This window comes from Odontesthes bonariensis, chromosome 2 (genome assembly GCF_027942865.1).
Source record: "Odontesthes bonariensis isolate fOdoBon6 chromosome 2, fOdoBon6.hap1, whole genome shotgun sequence".
NCBI classification, from domain to species: domain Eukaryota; kingdom Metazoa; phylum Chordata; class Actinopteri; order Atheriniformes; family Atherinopsidae; genus Odontesthes; species Odontesthes bonariensis.
The window spans coordinates 13,785,422-13,811,727 of NC_134507.1; the positions used below are offsets into that span (position 1 = coordinate 13,785,422).

At 42.2% G+C, this 26,306-nt stretch overlaps 2 protein-coding genes across 2 annotated transcripts in view; both read right to left on the reverse strand.

Moving 5' to 3' along the window:
- The window catches only part of LOC142391892 (leucine-rich repeat-containing protein 1-like), a 21,614-nt gene extending 5,353 nt beyond the window's left edge, over positions 1-16,261 (reverse strand). The window contains exons 1-11 of the mRNA XM_075478079.1: positions 15,618-16,261; positions 9,192-9,309; positions 8,067-8,145; positions 6,556-6,645; positions 3,879-3,935; positions 3,721-3,784; positions 3,032-3,106; positions 2,462-2,606; positions 2,015-2,133; positions 1,436-1,519; positions 90-205 (exon numbers count right to left, since the gene is read on the reverse strand). Of these exons, the coding sequence (XP_075334194.1) occupies positions 90-205; positions 1,436-1,519; positions 2,015-2,133; positions 2,462-2,606; positions 3,032-3,106; positions 3,721-3,784; positions 3,879-3,935; positions 6,556-6,645; positions 8,067-8,145; positions 9,192-9,309; positions 15,618-15,776 (1,106 nt within the window). The 5' untranslated portion in view covers positions 15,777-16,261. The remainder of the gene's footprint in view (positions 1-89; positions 206-1,435; positions 1,520-2,014; positions 2,134-2,461; positions 2,607-3,031; positions 3,107-3,720; positions 3,785-3,878; positions 3,936-6,555; positions 6,646-8,066; positions 8,146-9,191; positions 9,310-15,617) is intronic.
- A 2,696-nt stretch (positions 16,262-18,957) lies between these two features.
- eloal (elongin A, like) lies at positions 18,958-25,782 on the reverse strand. Its single transcript, XM_075484150.1, has 11 exons — positions 25,705-25,782; positions 24,828-24,884; positions 24,617-24,729; positions 23,649-24,513; positions 23,459-23,561; positions 23,220-23,387; positions 23,032-23,129; positions 20,513-20,693; positions 19,845-19,959; positions 19,223-19,305; positions 18,958-19,063 (listed from the first exon to the last, which is right to left on the reverse strand). Exons 1-11 carry the CDS (start codon positions 25,780-25,782, stop codon positions 19,002-19,004), a joined length of 1,923 nt encoding a protein of 640 aa, XP_075340265.1. The 3' UTR covers positions 18,958-19,001.
- Between the last annotated feature and the right edge of the window lie 524 nt (positions 25,783-26,306).

Consider the following 26,306-nt stretch of genomic DNA (forward strand, 5'->3'; position numbering starts at 1 on the left):
ATCGTGTCTCGGGGTGGTGTTTGCTTGGTCTGCAGACTCCTGTCTCCACCTCTGCCACCGAGAGATGTGATGAGTGTTGCTGAGCGTACCGGTTTCCTGAGACGTCGAGCACGTGCAGCTCCGTGGCTTGCGACAGCTCTGGTGGGATTCTCGTGAGCCTGTTCTCTCGTACACAGAAGACATTCAGACCACTGCAGCCTCCGATCTAGACAGCAAGGGAGATAACAGGATAGGCGCACGTCAGTCACATTACAGGAGTTTTATGAAGCATATTGACAGGGACAGATCCTTATCTACACTGACACCATTTGTGTGTGTCTGCGATTTCTTTTCAGCAAAGCAACAAACACAGAAAGCAGAGGGAATCTGCTGTTTAGCATTTGGGCACTTTGCCCCACAGTTAGTGATCATTATGGCAGACCAGTTACATGTCGATAGGATGCGGCAGGAAAACCTAAAATTAGGAGCAATTAGGCCTCACAGCCAGACAAAACAAGACTCGATGAGCAAGCCGAACTCCAGTCCTAACCGATAAATCTGCTCAGAGAGAGACACAAATGGAGATTAAGGTATTCTAAGATTTACCGTGCTTAAAGGTGAATGTGACGCTTAATGACAACGAGCAGAGAATAGACTTTTTAACAACAACAAAAAAAGTCATGAGTAAATACGCAGATAATTGTCCGTTAGAGCACTGAAAAGAGCATTAAGAGCAACTAATCACCAATCAATAGAATCAAAGTCAGCCAATGGTCAAGTAGCTTCGCAAAGCCCATATTGATACTCATGCCATGGTTACACTGGGATTGCTGGAAATGTCACGCAATGCTGGATTGAAAAAGAAATAACAGTGGTACCGTGGCTTCATTATCTGGGCCAATTGTTGAACTGTTGGTTTTCTCTAAACACTGCAGGCTTTGCATCTGTATGACACAGGGGCTTTGTGTAGCATTTAAAGAAGCCTTTCAGCCGAAGCTTTAAACCAGGCGTGACTTCACTTAAGCAGACGAGTGCTTGGAGAGGAACGTCGCACGCAAACACAATGGAGACACTCAGACGGTGGCGAAGCTGAACCAACCAGGAGACCGAGCAGGGACAGTTAAAGGAGAGCTCGACAAGCACGAGCACTGCGCAGCCACAAGAGAATGAGCTTTTGCTTGACTTTTAAATCAAGGCTGCATTAAAGTACTATGATATAATAATGGCCGCATTACCTAACAACATTACACGAGTGTACTCACAGCAGACTCAATTTCAGAGGAAATTCCTGTTTGTTTTCTGTTTGGTGTAAAAATTCAGCTTGAGGCCATATTTAAAGTCATATTAGTGCGGTGCTTCCAACTTCTATGTTTATAACCCTCGATGATCCCACTGACCTCTCAATATGGATAAACTCTTAAGTGAAATCAGGTTAGTTGTCATATGAAGGGCTTACCTCCTTGGGTAATGACATTAGCTGGTTTCTGTCACAGTTCAAGTTGGACAGTCGCTTCAACTTCCCGATGCTCCGTGGCAAACTCTGTGACAAAAAAGAGAAGAAAAACGATTCAAAAGAACTTACAAACTGTACATTATCACATTAACGGCACAGTTGCAACACAGTAAGCAGATTCTGGGCTTGAACTTTCTGCATGGGGCTAACGTGTTCTCCTTGTATCTTGTGTTTTCTTCCTCCCACAGTCTACAGTCGCATATTTGAATAACTGGCAACTCTAAACTGGACTTGCATATGTGTGCATGGCTGTCTGACTCTTTGTTTTAAATCTGTGATGAACTGGGAGCTGCCCAGAGTGTACCTCACTCATTGACTTACAGGGTAGAAATCCCAGCACCGCGTGATCCGAACATGGGTGTGTATAGCAGATGGATGCATGCAGGTTATGGCTGCACATCAGTCCTGGCTACAGCTTCGGCTTTTTTACCCGTTACTTACTACGGGCAAGTCAAAGCTACTCTAAACTAAGCGTGGCTGTAAATGTTTCATTGCGTTCTGATGCAGTCTTTTAAAACAAACCTGTATTTGATTCTCTGTGAGCACAAGTTCTGTGAGACTTTCACAGCTGCCAATGCTCTCTGGAATATACGTCAGCCTATTTTGGTCAGCTTTCAGGATGGAAAGTTTTTGTAGTTTTCCTGCACAGAGAGAAAATATCAAAACACATATTTAAAAGAAATATAATATCGTTTGCTGCAAAAACAGGATAAACCTCGTGGCCATTGATTCACAGTACACTTTCAGGATGGTCATATAAAATACACTGAGGAGACACCATCAACTCCACGCAGTTGCTAAATGGGGTTGACACATGAACATCGCAGCATGCCACGTTTAAAACCAAATTTGAGGAAAATGCTAAACAAGACAAAATTGGACGAAAAACTACAGACTTAATCAAGGCTGTCTACGTTTCAGTCTCGTCTTGTAGAACTTTAGAGGGAAAAAAAAAAAAGACATTCATACCGATGCTTTCTGGAAGAGCATCGATGGAGTTCTGAGACACCAGCAGGTCAGTGAGAGACACCAGGCCTCCCAACTCATCTGGAAGTCTCTCCAGTTTGTTTTCTGATACATCCAGACACAACAGAGTCCTAATACTGCCCGTCTCCTAGGGTTCAGAACAAAGGGTGTAAGAGACAAATCTGTAAATAACTATGATAAAGCAGCAAACGCAATACGGGAAAGAGAGAGCAGAATCAATGTATTTTGTCATATTTAATCTGGAATTTGGGGACTTTAGAGTACATATATATATATATATATATATATATATTTATGAAATTAAATTAAATACAAATCAATTAAAAAAAATACTCCATTTATGTATTTATTACTATTCATCTCAAAGGGAAATTGTAAGTTGCCTCACTCTCATAGCAAAGCTTGCACACTTGTGGGCTCCATATTCAACAAGAGGTGAAGACTAGACAATACATTTTCTAATTGATCGTAAAACCCTACTGTAAAAAAAAAAAAAGGAGAGACAATAAAAGAATGTAAAATAACAGTGAGTGACTGCACGTTTAAGCTTACAGCGGGTATTTCAGCCAAGAGGTTTCCATCCAGCCACAAGTCCTTTAAGCTGACAAGACAGCCTATTGATTCCGGCTGTGTGGGGGCAAAAAAAAATAAATGTAAGGATCGCAAGAGCCAGAGGCAGAAAAATAGAGAAGAAAGGGACAGCAAAGCAGAAACAAATAAAAACAATCGTCAGTTGAAATTCATTGTTTTTCCTGCAAGACTTTTAGACAGTCCCGCCTTCCTCAATAGTTCAGTAAACTGTAGAGCTGCTTCTTTGGCAATATGGTCATTTCCAATTGGTCAAAAGGGAATTCAAAGATTAACTTGCAAGCAAGAGCAATTATGTACGAGTACCAAAAAACTGAGAGCCAAAAGAAGTCTGACAACACGCGAGTTCAGCGTTCACACGGTTTCATTCTAAACCATTTCTTTGCAGCCCTACTTCGCTGTATCCGTCTGTAAATCATTCACCATCAGAGCTAAAGCAGTCACGTAAGATTACAACTTAAAACCAAAGCTCAAAACAGATGGCCATCCTCTCCATCTGCGTGATAAGACGAGGGATCTGTTCTCGAGGGATGCTAATCTGCCTGGATATGACGAGAGCAAGGAAACAGGGGGAAAAAAAAACAAAAAAAAAAACTTTCATTCTGCTCGTTTTACTATGAACAAGACAATGGAAGGAAAACAAAAAACCTTACCAAACTGTATAGCTCATTATTGCCCAGGTCAAGTTCTTCAAGTCTGTGAAGCTGAGATAGTGACCTGCGGGTGGACAGATGTGAGGAAAGAAAACAAACTCAGGCACACAAAGCGAATACGTACATTCGTAACACGGCGGAACTGGTTGAATACTTACTCTGGAAGAAATTTCAACATGTTTTCTCTGAGCTCTAGTGATACCAAGTTGGATAGGCTGCAGTGACAGACAAAAAAAAGAAAGATGATTATATGCTAGAAGCCGAAGAGCTCATAAAGACGGCTAAAAATGTCCATATGGCCTTGCAATCAGATAACAGAGAACAGGAAGTACTTTGGAGGTGTGTCAGTCTTATCTAAGTTGGAAAAGTGGGCAGCATAAACAACTGCTGCATACCTTAAATGAAGAGCAAAATGTCCAAATGGCTATGACAGACCAAAGTACACGGTTATCTTCCTGCAGCAATGCCTTTCTATGTCTTAGTGCCGTACGTGTACCCAATTAATACGGGATTTTATGAGCACACCGAACCAGTACAGTGCAAAGTTTATCCGGTTGATAAGAGGCTGGACATAATAATCCAGACCGTGCATGGTATTACAGACGGTACGACATCTTTTTAATATGTTCCTGATCTGCACACGACTCAAACACGCCGTACTCGACAATGAGAAAGAATGGACGTGGTCGTAGATGGAAGAGTCTTTAGATTCCTGCCCAGCACTGTAGTTACCAAACATGATCTGCGCAAATACATTTCACCCATGCAGATTAACCAAAGGAGACTGCAAGTAACTCAGAATTATGTCCCAAAAGATTCTCAAGTCAAAACATACCAAATCTCTCTTGACTGACATGCTGATTCTCAACAACATGCAGATACAACTGAGACACTTTTCATGGAGTTTTCCTTGCGGGTGTGTGCTCCCCTTTCACCAAAGCAGATCACTGAGCGACTGAATGCCATTTCTTGTCAGAAAAAAAAGAAGAAAAAAAAAAAGAGAAAAATTTCCCCATCTCTGGAGTTACACATCTGATGGCATTTAACCCCTCGTGCATCGACTTATCTACTTCTGAAAACCTGCAGCGTGTTGGCTCCAGCTGTGTGATGCTTTTCATTACCTCCTCCTCTCGACACAGAGCAGGCCTTCAGTCATCGCTACGAGAGATAAATACAGGACATATGTGGAGAACAGGCCGTACCATGCGCCTAACGAGGGAGGAGAGCTGACTGCAAGACTATGTTTTAGGTTTTATGTCACAATCCTTTTCGATGTTCACGCCGGCATGACAAACGGCATTAATGCTAAAAGCAAAAAGCTGTCAGTGCCGACTAAATGATCTCTAAAATAAAGACTTCGGGGAGGAATTTACCACGTCAGTGCAAAAATAAACAAATTAGATAAAATGCAGAATCTTTTTGGGAGTACAATGAATTCTGTTTAGGGAAAAAAAAAAATAATCTCCTCGTTTTTCTGCTGCCCAAACTGCTCTAGTTTTGGAGCACAGAGGCCACAAATCAGAATTTTACGACGCAACAATCACTTTGAAGCAACCAAAAGGCTGAGTCTGCACTAATTTTGGTGTAATGGGTTTTTTAGGGTTGGGTTTTGATCCTTGACTGAAGTCCCTGAAAGCAGAATTTTCCAGTGTAAAACAAATTTACAGCTATTTGAGCTCACTTCTACATCATAACCCTCCATGATCCAAGAATGTAAGTACTTTGGTATGATCACGAAAACTTCCCCATCAAGTTCTCATCACGCAGCCATGCACATAACAATTCCTGAAAAAGCCAGACATCCTATGCTCATCTGCAATAATTGTGTCTTCTTAAATTCATCCCTTTGTGGGTTTATGAGTTGAAATGATCCTAAAATTCCAAACTCCAATCAAAAAAACAACGCCCGTGGCAGCAGAGACCAAAAACCACATATTTCAGTTATTAAATTCAATTTGAACGGAAGTCAACAATAGAAGTGAGCTCACCGGAATAAGAATGTTGGCAGACATGCCTTTCACTCCTCAGGATTATACGCAATCTAACAATAAGCCGTCTACCTTTCATGAACAATGCAGCCAAGAAAAGGACAGTGACTGATTCGTCTGGAAAAGAGTAATGTGGTTGCTGCTCCCCCTGAAGCAGTAAGGAGCAGATTTTGGAAGAAACATAAGCAGATAGGCTGCTTATGTTCATGTGGCTAACAGCATTAACTACAAAACTTTTGATTAGTTGGGGTTACACCAACGATTTGAAATCACAACAAGCTACTGAACATGTTTTTGAAGGCAGCGTGGGAGGACATGTCCACTGGATTAAGAAAAACAACGTCAATTAGTCAATCTGGCTAATTTGCCACCGTATCCAGAACCACTGGCACAGAGGCACGGCAGCCTTTTAAAGGCAAAGTGCTGCTATTTATCTTTCGCTCTTTTGCTTGAGCAAAGCAAAAGAAACCACATCTGGATGGTTGTATTAAAGCCGAGCTTTTTAAACAGCTGCCAGCGTAAACGTTCACATACTAGCCTGTGCACTATGCCTACGGAACCCATGGATTCCGCTGGGTGGCCCACTAGTGAACTTAGATAGATGCAAAGGTTTAGGATGTGCAGGATGTAAATGGGGGACTTGGAAAAAAGGAGGTGGTTGGACGTCACTGACAACGTACACTGCTACTACCGGCATGTTCAATGTAGCACATTCTGTACACGCAGCATTCATTTCTGAGGATGTGCACAGCCAACGCTCCAAACAGATGCACAATTGTTTTACATTGCGTTACATTTTTGCTGTTCTACTGGCAAAGGAGAGACATGACGACGTGTAGTTACTTACTTTCCAATGTTTTCTGGAAGAACTTGCAATGAAATATCATTGACGGAAAGGCACGTTAGGTTCCGCAGCTCTGAAAAGCTCTCAGGTAACCTTGAAAAATAAGAAAGAAAGTGCAATGTGAGATGTCGAAGCAATTGACAGCAAATAATCTAATTCGGCACAGAGAGTAGCAGCTGGAGGGGAAAGAAGCTTTGCTCTCAGTAACGTGAACCTTTCAAATCAAACTAGCTCATTTGTATATGAAAAAAAACAAACAAAAAGGAAGCTGGGGATCAAACCATTCCTGTCCAGAACACTGGACTGTGATCAGGGACGTTTTGTTAGGCGCTCTGAGGCAGCCTCCAGTTATTTCCAGTGAATGAGGTACACCAAACGTACGTCTTCCACAAGAGTGCAGCTATCAAGCAAACCGTCCGCGACATCAGCCGTATACAGAGAGGCAGTTTTTACTTCTCCTCCACCCTCTTTACGGCTGCAGCCTCGCCTAATGAAGCTATTTATATGCTACTTTGCTGTAACACTGTTCCAGTCGCAATTAAATCATGCTTTTTGCATCCTATGAACTCTTATTTAAATCTATGCAGCAGCCACTGTACTAGTAGGCAGACTTCAAGCACCCTGCTTGACTAAGGGTTAAAAAAAAATAATAATGGTGCAATCCAGAAATACCTTATTCAACTGCACAAATGTTTGGGTTTTTTTCATATTCATGAAGCTCACAACGATCAATAACCTGACTGCTCGTCTCTGGCTTGAATACGCTGCTGCATATACGTGAAAAGCTTGCTAATATTAACAAATCTTCAGCGACTGAAGTTCAAAGTCCAACCTGACATGAAGCCCAAAAATGACAGGTCATTTTGCATAATCATAACTAAATCATTGGGGTTGTTTTTTCCACCCAAGCCTTATTTTTGTATCTAAACGGCTAATGCATAGACTGGGCTTTTGATATTTCCAACTATTTCAGAGTGAAAACAAAACGACAGCACAGGCTTGTGAACCTGCAGTCGTAACAATACCATTTACGACATCGCTGACAGAACAAGAGTGACGCACGAGTGGAAAATTGGGTTACTACTGTGAGAAAAGAGTGGTGTTTGTCTGTCAGTCAGCGTGTGTGTGTGTGTGTGTGTGTGTGTGTGTGTGTGTGTTTGTAAATGTATTGAATACCAATGACTGTGTGACATTGTTGCCCCCTAAACTCTACACTGTAAAGCCACGCGGTGTTGCCCATGCTGAGGCGTAAATTGCACTTGATCTCACCAACAAAACAAAGGCATACTACGCCCAACCTGCCTGGTGTTTAGATGTTCCAAAAGGCAAACATAACAGCAGAAAAGCCACAAAAAAAACCCAAACACAATGAAGATAACAGAGAAACACATTTCTCTTTATAAGAAGGAAGCATTTTACCTGGGTAAAATCTACTTTCTGTTATCTAACAGAATGGCGTTTGAGTCATAATAATGAAAAAAAAAAAAAAAAAAGAGAGTCGGTCAGTATGTTACCTTGTTAATGGATTTCCACTGAAATCGGCCACTTGGAGGGCTTTGCAGTGGGAAATGCTTTCTGGAATTTCCAGAATATCTGAATGAAAGAAAATATCAATGTTAGACAATGGGGGCGCTGTGAGAAATGATGCAAGAATTAGCTACATTTAAATAATATATCTTTCGTGGTAAAAAAGGAAATGCCCCCAGAGTGCTCCTGTGCAAAGTACACAGGGGGCAGAGCATAATGCTGCTTTTCATTAACAGCACAGAGAGAATGGAGAGGTGACCCGTCCCTTACTGCTTTTTTTTTGCTCTCCCTCGCTGTCAGACCTACACGCACGAGGATGTATTTGCATGATGGATGAGCAAGTGGAATGCAACACACAGGTAAGCAGAAAAGTGCACCAAGCAGCAAATGTCAGCACCTTTGCTCATCATAAATGCTCCAGGCTGTGTGAATGCAGCTTGTACAAAGACAAAGACTTTCATGCAGTTATCTTTAAACAATATGACAAAATAATTGTTTATGGGAGAGAAGGAAGATAACCGGATAATGTGGTGCATCACGGTTACGGTTAAAGTGTCCTGCGCTGGTGGACCCTTCCTCATCTTGTTTCCAGTATTTTCTTGGCTCACTGCTACCTGTTTTTATACAAGTTGCTGGCATCAAAACTCAAAATTGCCGACTTTATACCATTCTCCATTAAATATGGCGTCTGCGTGATTTGAAGACGATTACAGCATGTTTTTATTTGAATTCTACACAGCGAACTGGTCAACCTGTCTTAATGATGGATAATACGCACGTTACCCTGGTCTCACTCTCACAATGCATTCAGGGTTCACCCAGAAACAACTCAGCATGAAGTTGAAGTCTCGTAGTTGGCTTTTTCTCGACTTGGTTTAACAGCCAAAACTCTGCACACCCTTGGATAATGGGGGGGGATAATGCGAACCATTCCTCGTTTTTATGTGCGTTTGTTGCATCAGCTTCAACAAACGAGGAGTTGAACTTGTCAACGTGATTCATTTGCTGACTTCAGCACTGTTGCTCACTACAGTATACTTAAAGACAGTTGTGGATAACAAACACACACACACACACACACACACACACACAACGATGATTTCTGCTCTTACCATTTCGTGAGACATCCAGCTCTACCAGCTGCATAAAGTTGGCTATTTCAGGCGGGAGTCTTTGTATCTCATTGTCACTCAGGCCGAGTTTTCGAAGCTTCACCAGCTGGAAAAATGGCTGAAAGGACAAAAAAAAGAAAGAGACAAAAGGCTGAATTTTGTTCGAGGTTAAATTTGACAATACCTCTTCTTTTTTTCCCACCCCGTTTGTTGCTGATTGTTTATTGTACCAGATACAGCCATACGGTAATGTTCATCCACAGTCCCTTGGCAGAGGCTGCAGAGATAAGAGATAACAATCAGCTCTAATAAGACTGAGCCATAATCTTTGAAGAACTTGACGTACAAAAAAAAGAAAACAAAGTAAAACAAAATACGGGAGAAAAACAATTCCAAGAAGGGAGATTAACATCAGTGATTACACAAATAATTAAATCAGTGAGTACTGGTTCTGAACAAATTCAACTTCCCTCAACTCAGCGACGAAGATTATGTATTGTGCAACTGTATCAGACCGAATTCAAAACTCCTCTCGTTCTTCTTATCGTTCCTTCTACAAAAGAGTGATTATTAGCATGTGAATACGAATACAATCTCCAGCCGCATTGTGCTGAGTTTTTAAATCGCCGCTCTATTAGCAGACGTGAGACAACTCCAGACATGGGTCCTTTTGTCACATTCAAAATCAGTCGTTCCGCTTCAATACGCCCATCATACTCAAGCGAAACTGGGCTAAAATAATTCAAATTTACGCTGAAATGGTCTCCGATCGTTCCCCGTTACAGTCTCTGTGCTGTTCAGACTGTGGGAAAAGATGCCAGGTCAAGAGAGAGAGAGAGAGAGACCCAGGTGGCACGCTCATTCAACAGCAATTATCACAGGTTAACATCCGTGACAAGAACAGACAGAGCCTTGCCTGTCTGGTGGTACAGCAGGTAGCTAACAATGCAGCTTCAGGTTCCCTTAATGTTTTGGCATGAGCAGAATAACTCATGAATTTCCCCTCGGGGCTTCGCATTTTTCTCAGCTTTGCTGGTTACAAGGTGTGCCCACCAGACAAAAGGGACCCATCCATGAAGGCAGGACGCTCAAACCACACACTCTTCTTCCATCATTGAATGAATCACTTAGTTTAATGTCGATCTGGACTATTTGGAGCTGTGTGTCCATTTTGTTTCATACCTATATTTTTTGCATGACTAAACAAGTTTGTTCCCCAAAGTCATGCACTACCCCCCCCCTTTTTTTCAAAAGGTTTAGGTGAACTCTTCGATCATGCGAGGGAGAAATGTTTGCAGTTGTTGGAAAAAGGTTTCTTTACTCAACGGAGGAAACCAGGCAGTTCTTCCCTTTTTGGTTCCCTTTTGCAGGTGCGCAGGCAGCTCATTACTGTAAAATTAGCCTCACATTTTGAGCACATTACCAGCCTCAATAATAATTTATGAATGAAGGTTAATGATTGTGCGAGACCCTTAATATTTAACACTGCCACCTTCAAACTGGATGCATAATGTGGGCAAGGAAACTGAAGGGCTCAGCAGCACATCTGCAATATTATTGCACACGGCAACTCGGGTTTGAAATGTCAACTAGGTGTGAACGCCATCCGTTAAGTGTGTTTACTCATTATTCACATTCAGACACCGATACACTGTGTGCACAATAAATAAAGCCCAACAGTCCAAAAGTCAAACTCCACCCTGTTCCAATATGCACATGTCGCTCTAAGGTCTTAAGTCAGTCTTTAATCTCTCATTTCATCAAGCAAACAAACCGGTACGTTATGTTTGTCTGGGCTTTTGCGTTCTAACCACCTTCATTTCACTTTCACATCGAATCCAAAATACATTTCTGGGTGCAGTTACTATCTCCTAAACTAGTCCCTCAACCACAAGCGAGCAACCCAGGATTTGTTACTTGGTATCGGTTAGTTCATTTCCAGAAAACTGAACTTGAGCGTGACGGAACAGATCGGGATTGTTCCGCTGTTTTATACATTGTGAGCTGCAGCCAGAACACGCAGAAAGGGATTCAAACCTTTCAGCGCAGGAGAAAGACGGCCAACTGTCCCATTGCAATGATAAAGACAGCCAGAGGAGAGCAATGCTTAACCTGCCCCCATGTCTTATCAGCTGTTTGGCGGCACAATAGCGGCAGGCTTTGCGAGTCCCGCTTTGACATACGGACAGTAAACCTGTTCTTCCTGTTAGTGTCGTTGAATAAATACAGAAACCAGAACGGATTCTCAAGAACACATGAACCATTCTTTCAAATCCAGAGTCAGTGTTTGAAACTGCGATTTCACCTCCGGGTGTTTTGTGTGAAGTGACAGCATGAAGCGCATTCCTGCATTTGGTCTGCAGTTTGCCTGACTGCTTTTGTTTACTTCAGCCTGCATGATGCAGAATTTGCCGTTTATTTGGGGTTAAACTTTCTTTTTTTTTGTTTGTTTGTTTTGTTTTTTATGGTTTCCAAATAAAAACTCACAAATTCAGTGACACCTCATGTTGACTGGCAGGCCGCAGCCTCGCTGGGATTCAAGGGAATCCTGGGAAGGATTCAAGTAGATTACAAGCAAATATGCACGCAGTAATATACATCACAGCGTGATCTGGAGTTAAAACAGGCCCGAGCGTGTGTTCGACACTCGAAAACTGCACTACCTTCATGACACTACTTCCTGTTGATGGCGTCGGTGTTAGTCAGTCAGTTTGACCTGTGGCTTCCTGCTCTGCCACCCACAGCAATGCTTTCTTAACCACTCCACACAGGTCATAAACCATGCAGCTTCCTGTCTAAAACCGGATATCGTCTCCACACTCCCGTCACCATCGTTAGTGCGCGGCCTGTCACCTTTTGTGATTCGGTCCAAATAACAGAACAACCAAGGCTTGGCGATTTGCTGTCACAGAAGATTTAGAATATCATTAGTTAACCTTACTTTAAAATAAATGCAAACAGATTGCTTTAAAAAAAAAAACATTTATGTTAGAAGTATAGTATAAGTAACTGTTTAGAGAATTTGATTGCGCAGTGAAGTCGACCATCTCTGGTTGGACCAACTACAAAACTCTCTGTGTTATATTTGGCTTAATTCGACAAATCTCCACACTGAGAAATAGCAGCCAGGGAACATTTGGCTTTTTTTTTGCTTCTAAAGTAACACAATTCTTCCGTCTTGGAATAGTTGCAGACTAACAGGGTCTCTTTAAACCGAGCAATCTTCCATTTATGCGTTCATTTTCAAACTGGACGAACCGGCGAGAGCACTTCAGCGGCCATCGAGTCTCGCATGCCTGTTCTTCCCATGCCATTACTTTCCTAGTTTGAGGGCTACTCGGTGAGCTAATGATGAAAATAGAATGAAAGACGATCAACGGCGAAATGCTGAAAAGAGAACTCGGAATGAAAAGGGAAACCTCAGCCTCACACAAACCTTTGCTTTATGTCTCCTTAACTTGCGCAGCAGATTTTTTTTTGCAAAAACCATCGACACCATCTGCTTAAGTTCAACTTGCCTCATCCTGTTACTATAAAAGCCTTTGCTGTTCCATCTTGCCATTAAAACCGCCTCGTGCGTGTTTTTATCTGCCTGCCTGGTGGGAATCATTGGCTTGAAGTATGTTACTGTGTCACGGCTTAGTTGCATCACTGCAGATACATTAAATAAAGCTAGTGGTGGTGGCGTAGATTCAGTAAATCACCTCTGAGGCAAATGTGATGAGGCTGCAGAGCGAGCGCTGAAGTTTATCCTCTTGGACGTTTCTTTGGTTCACTCAGCAAACGTTGATGACATTAGTTACATTCCGGAGGGCACAATAACAGTGTCTTTCGTCGACATGCAAACAATCCATCCCCATCCTCTAAACATGTTTGGAATATTTGCCAAGTGAGTATGGAAATGACAGCGGTGTGTGCGCCGACACACCGAGAGTACACCTGTTAATCACATCCCCGCGAGCACGGACAGTGGAAAGAAGCTTTCCTTCGCCAGTATCTACTCCGTCAAGTGTGAGGTCTTTTTCCTCCGTGCTGGTTTATGGTTTTACTGGTCTGCACTTCACAATTCAGGTCATTGATTCACTATGACTTCATTAGAAAACCCGAGCACAAACAATTGCCTGAGCGAGGCAACAACAAAACACATAATGCTGTCTTTGTTTTCAGTCAGAATACCTGTTACTGTGCTTTTCTCCAGCAGACAAAGTAAGCAATGTGGCACAGCCATGGGAGGTTGCTCACATTTTCTCGGTTCAAACAAATTTCCGTGCCTGAAAATGTTTTGTGGACTCCTTTTTTTTTTTTTCCTTCTTTTGTGGACTCGGGCTGATGCTTTCCGAAAGATTTACACACTTTTACAGGAAACAAATGTTGGAGGCACAAACTAGTCCTCGATCCAACCAAAGTTTTTCATCTGACACACACAGTCAGGGGTTTCTCGAGAGAACTGAACCTGGTTTCATACTTGCATGGAGCTGTGAACCCCGTAACGCGCTACTGTTCTGTACTCGCTCCTTTGGGAGGTTACAGTGAGAGCGCCTAACATAAAAATCACAAAATCGGGCTTAAAATACACTCTGAAGGACTGAACTGAGAATGTCTCCTGCAACAGAACCGGTTTTACTGGAAGAAAACGTAAGAGGGGACGCTACAAAAACATGAACTAAGTAGTCGATGTTGCCACACCAGGCAGGATGCATGTCAGAAAAACAACACACGTCGGGCATCTTCAGTTTCCAGCACAGACAAGACAGAACTTTGGGGGTGGGGTACCTTTCACCCCCCCCCCACACACACAAATCCTTTAAGTAGCATCCCGCTTAATCCAGAACAAAGGGGGTACACGCAAGACAACCAGACTTGTGTATCACCCAATCACGAAGCCTGTCACCTGCAGTCTGCAGTCTTCCTGTGTGGTTTCTATTAAAACAAAAGTACACGAGAATCACTGTAACAGAGATCTAATATCCATGTGCATTCTCGTGTGTGTGTGAGTTTGTAAACAGTCACCGAAATCCTGGTGTCATTGTCACCAAAAATCTTTTTAAAAAGTAAAGTTATGCTTTGAAGTATCTCGTGTCTGTGAGCTGACCAGTCTGTGAAATATGCGTTAATTTCATACAAAAGTGAGCAAAGTTTTTAAACTATTCATCAACATACAGTTGCTACCGTCACTTGTAGATTTAGATGAGCGTTCTCGGAGCCTTCGACTCTCCTCGCTGTACGTTGTCTCCCCCCCAGATCTTTGGCCTCTTCCTTCTCATTTGGTTTAAGGCCAAAATGTGCCAAATGCGATACCGCTGGTGTTGGCTTTAAGTCCGTGACATTATCATCAATGGTTGGTGAATGAAACGCAGTCAGTGAGATAAACACGAGGTGCCATTACACCGCAGCAGCAGAAGGAACTACTGACGGATACGTGACAGCTGTGTTTGCGTCATCGAGCCGTTTTCATGCAGACGAATGGAAATTATTTTAAATAATTGCAATGAGCGTGCTCAAATGTAACCTTAAAATCTATAGTTTCTCCCAGTCGTGGCAGGGACAGGTTGGCATTTAAAGAAGCTGCGCTCGACTGATGTATCCCATTCAGATATCCCAAAAAAAGTCCCCCCCACCTCATCACTACTACAACAGATGTTTTACCACCGTGGCCTGCTTCATATGTTGCGTTTTACCTGGTTTCATTCAAACTAGTGTGGGGGATTTTATTTCAGAGCTTTCAGCCACATCTTCTGGCTTTTAGGAGCAGATGGATTGCCATGTCTGTCACACACATTTACAAGGTCAAACATAAACCTATGGTTTACATTACAGCTGCGTGACGATGGCTGTCTTAAGCTGGACAGTGAATGCTTCAACGGGTTTGACAACCTTATCCACCAAACTGATTTCTCGTGGTTCATATAAATCAAAGTTTTACCGCAAAACTGTGACTTTTGAATTTGTCAGAGTGATTGAAGAAAGACTGCTTTTCTCTGTCATGCGCAAGCACCAGGGGTTAAACCTCTCCATGTGTAATGGTTTCATTACAAAAACGGCTCATCAGCACCTCGGCATCTGTCCAAACAGGTTTGACATATTTGAGGCAATATCAGCTCCGAGTTATGGATGTTTCCCGAGAAAGGGAATGAAAAGTTCTTAGGATCACAATCTGGACTCTGGCTCGTACCGTCGGTTAACCTGTGATGTGAGGTGCAGCTCAGCGGAAGTTTCCCACGCAGAGTGTGAGTGTGCCTTGCCTTGCCTTGCCTTGCTGAGCTTGCGTAATTATCGTGCCCAGTTCCCACCAGACTTTCACGGGATGCCTGGGCAGCTCAGTTAGCAGCCTTTTGTCGGAGGCACTTTAAGCGGAGGGACTCGTGTCGTGTGAACAAAAATACACCCCGCGTTACCCGAAATGAGCGGAAGCAGTTTTGTGCTTACCTTGGGCAAGTCTCGGAGTTGGTTGGCATCCAGCAACAGCTCCTCCAAACTCCGTCCGTAGCGATAAATCTCATCGGGCACATAGAGCAGGGAGCAGTGGCGCTTATCGATCATCTCAACGTGACGGTTGCACCGCCACAGGGGTATGCAGTGGAACATCACGGGGGGGGAGGTGAGAATAAATCTCGTAGCCCCACGGTGAACAAACGGCGGAGAGAAGGAGGGGGATGCAACAGATTGCCACAGTCCCGAAGCTCAATTCGCAGCCGAAGCGCGAGCGAGGCGAAGCTCGCGGGCAAGGAAACACCGAAACTCCCGCTGTAAATAAGTCCCGGTAATGTTACCGAGCTAACGTCCGTAAGGTCGCCACGAACATGGGAATAACTCTCCGTCGTTGTCTCACTTTTTGTAGTTTGTGGTAGGCACCTGTTTGTTTGTTTTTTGGGTTTTTTTTCCTTCTTCCCCTCCTCGTCTCACCTCCGCCGCATTAAAAGCCCGATTTTATTCAGCGTCAAAACACGGGCTACATCTCAGTGTAGCTGAGGGTATCATTCTGTGTTTTTTTTCGTCTCGTCCCGGAGTTAATTTCCTCTCCCGTCCAGTTTCTGACCCGGAACATTCACTCCCTCATTCCTATCCTACGTCATCGTCCCAGGCTGCTCCTCCCTCCCTCCGGTCCCTCCTCTGGATAGTGCCGTCCCGCACAGGACCGCCGCCATGATAGGGCACAAAGCAGGAGGGGGCAACCAACTGAGAGAGGACGCACATAATAAAATAAAAAAAACTCTCAAGCTAAATCTATATTTAAAAATGTCATAACTGCCTCTGTCTATGGTGGACGCACAGAGATTAAAAGAGTTTCTCCCTTATGTAAGCTACAATTCTGAAATAGTTGCTCTCTTTGTCACTGCAAACGTGCCCATATTTCAGGCTCTAATGAGGAGCCTTGTGTATAAATTTATGTGTAGATTAAATCTATCAAGAAACGGAATCATCTGGAAATACTGGAAAAGCCAATTGTATGTGGGCCTATCCCAATCCGATTTTTATGAAATGATTGTCTCTGTGGGTGTGGGAGTGGGTTGTATGTCTTTTAATGTCTTTTTAATGTACTGCATATTCTTATCTGGACCTTGAGTCTGTGAAATAAAGTTTATTATTATTATTATTATTATTATTATATATCCCTTTTATTCTTACTTATTCCACCCCTATAATATCACAGCCATGATTAGGTAAACCCTTGCATCAAATGGATGCACACGTGCTGTGCAAAAAGTCTGAAGTCACAACTCATTTCTTCATATACTGCCGGGTAGACGTAGAAGCAATCACGCTGGTTCATCCCTTGAGTTTGGTGCCTTCTTATGCATGAACGCTTTCTAGGTCAGCGTTCAGAGAACAAGCAAACACACCAGGCACTCCTCTGAAAGTGGTCCCGTACGAGGACTGGGCTGAAAATCGGTTTTAAAAAGCAGCCAATGTCCAAAGAAAACCTTTAAAAGACCTTCAGAGAGCCTGGAGAACTGTTGCTCAAGACCTCTTTAAAAGATTACAAGAACAATCTGGCTTCTTGGAAGCAAAATATAAATAAATTCGGTCTGGTTCATGACTTCTGCAAAGTAATGTATAGTGATTATCTAGCTTACTCTATAAAAACCTGACAATATGTACTTTTTGATATTAGCTCCACTTGAACTTTCATCATTTTGTTTGCACAGTACTGTAAATAATCAGAAATAATGACAACTCCGCCAGTTTTAACTGTGTATTTCTACACTGCAGTATTGCCACTTTCTCACACAGTGCCCATCAAAATAATGTTAACTTCATAGTGAATTTGGTGTTTTGTTTATTAGATTTGAGATCAAAGCATTTCTCATAATCACAGGATATTTTTACAGCAGTGTCTGAAACTTTGTGAACCCTAGTAGAATCATCTATATTTCCAAGTCCTAAAGCTGGATAAGGGGGGGGGGGGGGGGGGGGGGGTTCTTGGTAATTAATCAGAAAAAATATTCAAAATTGACAGGTCTGTGGGTTGCAAAAATAACTGAGCATTTGCTTTTTCTATTTTGTGACCCCAGCATGTGAAAATAATGCAGTTCAAGGTTTCCGCCAACTGTCAGATCAGTCCTTAACATCAGCTTGGAGGAATTTCAGCCCATTTTTTTGTGTGGAAAAGCTTCACCTGTGGAATGTTTGTGGATTTCCTTACAGGAATTTCTGACTATAGGCGCTTCAACAACAGGTGCTCTGATAATAAGTCCCACCACCCCTTTACTTTCTGTCTGCAACTCAAGAACTGATAAATAAATCATGTGGAAGTCTTTTTAGACTTATTCAAAGTTGTATAGACACAAAAAAAGACATAGCCTCCATTTCAGCTGATGAAAACCCATCCAACCTAGATATCCTTTAGAAATTTCACAGTGGGATTCTTCCAGGTCAAAGGTCAGCACCGGCCCCACCCAGCAGTACTGAAGCACTCTGGTAGACATAATCAGGTCATGTTATATTATCACCATCTCTCCAAGGTTGGTGCAGCTTTCAGGGAATTAGCAAGTGATAAAATGGTCACTGTCAGGTGACCAGATTTGATAATAGATCAAGAAGTAAAGCTCTTTGTGGTCCTACACAGCATATAAATCCACACCTCAACAAGGAACTACAAACTACTTCTCCTACCTGCCACAGATGGTGCAGGAAGCTGGAGGATTTTTTTCTTTTTTTTTTTTGAGCACATCCAAAAGACAGAAACAGACATGAAGGATCTTCAAGCAGCGTCTGACAGCAGACGCCTTTGTTTATAAAAGACATCGCCATCGGAGTTCATTAGATGAAACAATTTGCTGGCATGCTCTCAGTGTTTGCCTTGAACAAACAACTTCAGCTAAAAGTACCGCTGATGAGTCACAGAAACCATTTGCTTTGGGAAACTTAACCCCATCGCAATACAAGTTTTAGTTCGACAAAGCACCAGATAAGCTCAGAGAAATGTCATCACAAATTCCCATAAAAACAGTGGCATTTACCGGGATTATCTGAAATGTTATGTCCTGTAAAGTGTTTTGTAAGAAAGATTAACAGGAAGACAAACACCCTCCAGAGGGAGCCACATCCCATCAAATGACCCACTGATTGACCTTGTTCCGTTGAAACAGGCTGAGAGACAAAACATGAAACAAAGTGAAATTGCTGACTTCACTCTTCATTTAATAGTGAGGAGAACTAACAGAAAAAACATGGCAATTGCCTTAATGTCAATACATTTAGACAAACAGAGACTAAGAGAGAAAATAGGCCTAATGCTGTCCAAAGTTAATGAATAATTAGCTACATATTTTGCATGTGGACACACTGAATTGCAACATCAAATAGTGTTTATCTGCGTCCCAGCTGTTTCTTAAATGCCTTTAAAGACTTTGCCATCATTGGGGCAACTCCTGTGAGAAGAAGAGAAAATGTTAAGGCATCTGGATTACTGCACCGGAGTTACTTCAGTTTGTGCGATTGTTCAAGCTGTAACAAATGACTTAATATCTGAAGAGACCAGTTTTGGGAAAGCCAAAATCATCTAAAACCATGACCACCACTCAGCTCACTTGTTTTTTTGCGAGGGTCTTGCGCGCTGCTACCCCCAGAACTGACACTGCTGGACCTCAGTTGGTTGTCCTGAGGCTTGATACTGGAAACAGGCAAAATGATCAACATCACATTTGATCAACAGAATTCTTAGAAATATGCGCACGCAGTTCAATGACAAAATGAGTGTGCGTGTCCAACAGCGTTGGAGTAAAGCAGCTGTTGTAAAAGTTGACAACAAAAGAAGCCCCGTGTGTTCCGTAACCAGAACTAAACCAGTTTATCCAGCACATTGCTCAGATTCCTGCATTTGTCTGAGCCTACCCAAAAAGCATTTTACCCACCGGTATCACATGAGTGTCTGAGAGGTTATGACACTGACGAGCTGCAGTTGTGTGAGTGATCGCTGTGTAATTAAAGAGTTATGTGGAAGAACCAGGTGCTCATGTTTTGCCAAAGATTAAAAGAAAAAGAAAAAAAAAAGCACCTCATTGCCCCTGACTGGCTCATATTATCGTCTTTATGGTCATTATTCAACAGAGATAAAATGGACATATAATGAATCAAATTGAATAAACTAATTGCGCGCTGACAAAAGAATCCTTTTCGCGATTACTCTGTATTTAGGAGACTGACACCCACCTGCACTTGGGCTGATGAGGCTGCTGAACAGCAGTTCCATGAATTTCCTGCTGAATTCGCACATCTCTCGGTGGCTTGGCAACGGTGTGAATAAATGCCATCTTCACCTGCCGTCCTAGGGAAAAGAAAAAAAAAAAAAGAAAAAAATCTCCAGCATGCAGAACAACGCAGAGACTACGAAACAGGATTCTTAAACATACAGGTTCTCTGACAAATAAAATCGTTTTACTTTGACTTTACTGTTAAATGATCCAACTTTATATTCCATCGGATTTATAACCAGAAAGATATTTTGTGGTTTACTCGTCTGGCTTTTTCCAATCTGTGAAGCAGTTTGTTTGCAAACTGTGGGACACATCCCGGTTCTGTTTTCATGCATGCTCACAACTGATATAATTTAGATAAATACTTTCCAGCTGGGCCACATGTATTCTTATTGATCTTCTTTCAGACAGGTTATAGCTTCATTTTTAACGGATAAATGTCTGAAAAAGGGAAATGCTCACACATCTTTATTGCTTTCAGCTTTTGAGTCTGAAGTTTATTATCCAGAATAATTCACTGGATGTGTGAATATCTCTTGTGAATGTGAAAGTGGAATCAATCCAGCATATTTCTAACAACTCAAACTGTTCTTTTACGGTTTGTTTTTTCTGCAGAGCACCCACCCTTTGGTTTCTTAGACTGTGCCGAGACAATAGTTTTTGTGAGTCTTTTGAATTTCTTTTCTCTCTCCTCAGACAGCCTGATAAACATCTCTTTCCATGACTCATATTCCTGAAGTTTGAAGTCTTTGAAATCTCTCTGGCAGTGTCTCCCCCACAAGTGGTCGGTCGCTCCGATGTAAATCTGTGGAAAAATTTGTACACTCAAAATCCTTCAAACATCAACAAAAAGCAGTCCTGATCCAATGTCTACAAAGTTTAAGAAAGCTTACCCTTTGGCGCATTTCAGATTGCCTACCAACCAATCAGTAGCGACTGCAAGTAAACCTGCTAATTAACAACCAGCTCTTGCAGATATGGTACATTTCAGCACGTAAAGCAGGGCTATGGGGTCAGGATGTTGGGTTGTTCAAGAGAATGAATGTGGCATGATTTCTTGTAAGCCAGAAGTGACGGTACAAGAATCTAAGAAAAATCTGCAATTCCTGAATTTATATATTTCATGCCACAAGACACAAATAGTATGTAGTCGATGCGATCAGCCAGATATGCCGAAAAGAGGGCCACATGCAGGCGGTAAAAAATGCAGAAGAAACTTGTCAAACAACTCTTGGTTGAAATACAACACTATGAAGCGATGTATTCCTTGAAGTCAATAAATAAAATGGACTGATTTATCCATAGAAAATTATTTTGCATTATCTTTTGGGCAACATACTGTTCCAGCTTCCAACTGAAGAATTTTATTTATTTTACTTATTTTGTAGCGTCATCTTCGTGTTTTTGGACAATTTCTCAGAAACAGGAAATTGTGTTTGGCCTATTTCGGACATCATCAGCGGCAAAATTACTTATCAAAATTGCAGTTACTCACTCGGAGCTGTACTTAAAGGTTCACAACAATAGTTTTAACTCCTCTAGCAAGCAAATAGTTGCTAGCGAGCAGCTAATTGCTGCATGAAGGTACAGCTGCGGGATTACATTCTACAGTGTACACAGCTGTCCTCCCTTTGCGTGTGCTTTCGTTTCCTTTCCGTGAGCTTTGTTTTGAAAGCCAGGATGTTTGTGCATGTAAGTCTCTGTCAGAGGAAACAAAGCTCTAAGTGTTCCTCCAAATTATAAACCACATTCGTCGAACAAGACTCCAACAGAGACACACATGAGATCTTAGTCCAAACTGGTCTGTTTTATCCGAGGTAGCGAGATCCATGAGCTGGCTCCACATTAGGTTTTACTTTCAGCTTTGGCAATATTTGTTTTGGTCCAAGTTACTGCTGCTAACAGCCAATAACCTGTCTTTATGCAACATGTGCACTACCTCGATTGACTCCAAAAATAGCTCAATGTCACACACATGGATACTGGAAGGTGTGGAACTAAGAGCCTTCTACAATCTAGACCAATTCAAAACCAATTGCCCTAGTTAGCATCAAACGTGCCAGCTCTGTCCCCACTACTGTTGTGCATAAGCCTGAACCCCCTCAGCCAGATCATCACAAAAAGTAGCTATGGCTACCGGTTCCGAAGCATCATCAGTCGTCGCCTCTACATGGATGACATCAAGCTGTATGCCAGGACTGAGTGAGACATTGACCTCACCAGAATATAGGGCAAGCACATTGTAATGTCATACGGACTAGATAAATGTGGCCAAATTAAATCAAAGAGTGGCAAAGTGACCACAACTTAAGGACTTGAAGTACCAGAGGACAGCTACATAATACATCAAAGTCCCACAGGCAAATGGCAACAGTGAAGGGGCCGCAAGGAATTCTGCCACAATAAAGTGCTTGCAGAGAAAGGCAGGTCCTGAACAGTCAGCTGAATGGGAAGAATAAAGTCCAAATCATTGACACAAATGTCCCACCAGTTATCAGAAAACCCACTGGTATAACAACCTGGCCAAAATAGAAGACAGAAGCCACTGATATCAAGACAAATTTTTTTTTAAAAAGCCTTTGAAAAACACCTCACAATGCATGGCGGGTTTCACCTCCACCACCACTGAGATTATATATTGATATCACTAAGTGCCCACGTTTTTCAAAAAATATCCAGGAAAGTTAGAAAAATGTGTGCTCATACCAGAGAAGCAGGTGAGAACTGACACCCAATGTGCACCCAATGAAGAAGACACAAAGAGTTTCTTAAAGGGGAAGTTTGTCTTTTTTAAACCTTAGACCTTATTTCTGGCATAAAATACGTTCATCTACTCACCAATAACAGTTTGGTGAAAGCCGGCGTCCTTCGGACGACATTTAGATCACTCGAGATCCGCGTATATCCTTATAACAGGAGTGAAGAGGGCATTGACAATTCAGCCTCTAAATAAGGCGTTATCTGTCTTTATTTCACCTAGACTTTTAGACGAATGAATGAAAGCGTACTATTGCACTGTTAGTTCAGAGCTGCCGTGTTGTTGTCACCAGTTATCGTGAGTAGATGAACGTATTTTATGCCAGAAATAAGGTCCAGGATTAAAAAAAAAAAAAAACTTCCCCTTTAAAATGTCCATTTCTTACTGGGTTGTATTCCTCAATGCGCAGCAGCTGCTCCGGATTGCACCTCTCCAGCACTGGCTCGAGAAGTTCAAACGGTACTCCACCAGTTTCATAAAGCACTGAGAAGAGATCCCTACAGCTAAATTTAAAATCCAACAGACCAGCAGATCTCAGAGCCTTGGCAAAATTTACCACAGCACCTTACTCACAGTTTATATTGTTCTGGAGTGTGCGGACACACTGTTGATGCAAGCTCATCATACTTGGTAGGAAAAGGGTTTTAGCGCCAGAGTACACTTGCATTTTCTTGTTCAGTCTCTGACCGGTGAAGACTGAAGACTCCTCTGAGACGTCGCAGATATCAGGCTCCTTCTCAACTTCAAAACCAAAGAAAATGATGAGAGCAGCAAAACAACTTCAAAGAATAGAGCTGTAGTTGTTGGCATACCTTTTCTTTCAAAGTAGTAATCAAGACATGATGGCTTATCCAATTCAGGCAGAGCAGCAGGCAAAGGAACATCCATCAGGTGCATTAAAGAGTCCTGAAGCTTCTACAAATATAGGAATTATTGACAAATAATAATCAAGAACGACTTGGTCTCCAAAAGCGTAGCTTTTACAATCACTGCTAAGTATACCTGCTCTGGAGAGGCAGCAGGTGACATCACAGGTTTCATGGATGCATCCTTTTTTGGTTGTTCTTTTGCTGCGCTCTTGATTTTTTTGGTGGGTTTCTTCACTCCAGTTTGCTCTTTTCTCTTCGAACCATTCAAGTCATAGTTCAAGCAAGATTCAAAAGACATGGAAGGCTCACCCTGGCCACGGTTACTCTCCACACCTTTGTGCTTTGTTTTGGCCTTTTTGTGTTTGGAATAATTCTTATTTTCAGAGTCCCGCTTGTATTTTTCAGCATCCTCATCTTTTTTTTTCCTTTTTCTGTTTTGGGCCTCCAAGCTCATCGCCGTTCCTGAAGATCGGTCATCTTTGGTCCCCTTTAAGCTTTTTGAGGGTTTGTTTCTGGATGAAAAAGACCGTTTGTCTTCCGCTGATAATTCTGTTGATGGCTTTGACTTTGTGTTCGACTCCCTTTCTGACCCAAGTCTTCCCCTCTCAGAGGCACCTTTCAACTTCTCTCTGGAGTCGGATCCTGATTTTTGATGAATGCCGTCAAAGTCTTTGTTTCCAAACAAAGTATCGCTGTTTATCTTCTTCTTGGATACAACAGAGTTGTCCGTTTTGTCCTGGATTTTAGACTTGTTTGCCAAAATGTTCTTCTGTAAGATTTTTCTTTTCCGCCCTTCGCAGACTGCTTTCTGTAAATCGGCTTTCTTATTTTGTGCTTCTGGGGGGGCATCATCAGAAGAGTCTTGATACTTGCTATGAGAAGTTAAGCAGTTATTGTTTACGTCCAGAATTGGGAAGCTTTCATCAACTGAACTGCTTTGGTCCTCTTCTTCATTTTTAACAACAGCACCCTCTGACAAAAGTCTTCCTTCTCCATGGCTGCTTCAAGTAACAATTTTGAGAGAAAGACGTTAAATTGCGACATTCGAAAACTAAATTTAGCTGAATTTGTTGTTTTCACACTTCTACTCACACACTTTACCTTGTGGATTCCTTCGGGACCAGTTTTTTCCAACCTTTGACAAGCGATTTGGCGAGTTCTCCAGCCTTTTTGTTTCTTCGCAAGGAGTTAACCGTTTTGCCAATTCCAGTTTCCTGTTATATTTACGACTCTAGTTAGTGCAATCAGGAAAAGTTGAGTAATGAGCAACAATATTTACACAAAATGCACTTTTTGCAAAACAGAGACTCACAGAAAGAATGTCAAATGTGATATCCAGACCCTTCAGTTTCTGCAAGATTTTTAGAACCTGGAAAGATGAGACACATTAGTACGGTGGATAATTACACTGAGCCTTGTTTTTTGGATTTATTGTCTTCCACTAAAACAGTCTGTCGGTGTGCTTAATTGTGATTTATTTTTATTTTTTTTAATGCATCTTTGGGACAGAAACCAACAGAAATGTGAGCTACATTAGAGAACACTTGACACACCAAATATGGTAGTCCTGGTTTTGGATCACCACAGTTGCTGATTATACATTTAGAGCAGAAGCTATGTATGGGATCCTCACACACCCACAGGCGCTGCTCCTTTTACTGTGAACTATAAATGGGAAATTCTGCTGCAGGCTGCTGTGTTATGTAGAATGTGTCTTTACATCTGAAACCAGGTTTTGGTATTAATAAATCCCTCATTTAAAAATCGATTCAGATTCATAATGACTAATAATTATCCACATAGCAACGTGCAAACTGAGCTACAGTTGCCTGCAGAGGGCCCCCACCTTCACCGATGATGGACAACAGCCATAAATTGAGCAACTGGGGGGGGGGGGCTTGCCAACTATAGAAGCAGAACGCGTCCCATGTAAAACTGCCTGAACAGCTCTCACTCGGCCGCAGCTCACGTATAAATTAAGTCTACAGAGCAAGTAGATTCGCAGCCGTCAGATTTTTCGGACGGATGGGCCAGCTTAGCTTTATGGCGGCAGAGGTGACAACAGGTGGTTTGGGGTTCAAGGCGTTTCAGTATGACGAGACAAGAATAAAAGACTTCTCACTTCACATAAAACAAGACAGACTGGAGATACTGCAAAGACTTGAACACAAAACTTCAACTGTATCTACCGTAGCAGGCTCTGCTGCGTCTGACAGCTGAAGTTTGAACCGCATGATTTTCTTCACCACATCAGAGCTGCTGGCCATCACTGTGATTCACGTGCAAGCCGCCTGCGCACACCGGGCAGCGCGCGCCCGCTGATGGCACTATTATAATGGGCGGGACCGATGACAGAGACTACATGATGGTGTGTTGCTCCAAAAATGACAAACCCCACATATAATGTAAAACGTGGATATTAAATATTGGCTGACAAAAGTAGCCCCCATCTTTTGTTGCCAAAACAGTTTCTCTGAAAGGACACAAAAGGCCTTTTTTTTCTTTTTTTTAATCCATCCATCCATTTTCTATACCTGCTTAATCCAACTGGAGAGTACCCCAGCTGGCATTGGAGAGGCAGGGTACACCCTGGAAAGTCTTTTGTAAATCCTTCAAATCAAAATCAAGAACAAGACGTGCTGATTTAAAAATATTTCTGCATGGCAATGGATATTTGAGGGAGTAATGTGCACAGGCCCAAAGACTCGGAGTCAGGGGCCCCCATCTCAGCTAAGTCAGTCAAGCAACCACAAAGAGACACATAACCAAGCTCAAACCCTCAAAAACCTCA

What these genes read in the sequence shown, in the direction of transcription:
- eloal (XM_075484150.1), bottom strand. Translation starts at nt 25,782, where the DNA reads ATGGCCAGCAGCTCTGATGTGGTGAAGAAAATCATGCGGTTCAAACTT. An exon ending in ACGCAGCAGAGCCTGCTACG is followed by an intron (nt 24,885 to 25,704) that starts GTAGATACAGTT and finishes TCATCTTTCCAG; the next exon opens with GTTCTAAAAATCTTGCAGAA. An exon ending in TTACTACTTTGAAAGAAAAG is followed by an intron (nt 23,388 to 23,458) that starts GTATGCCAACAA and finishes TTGGTTTTGAAG; the next exon opens with TTGAGAAGGAGCCTGATATC.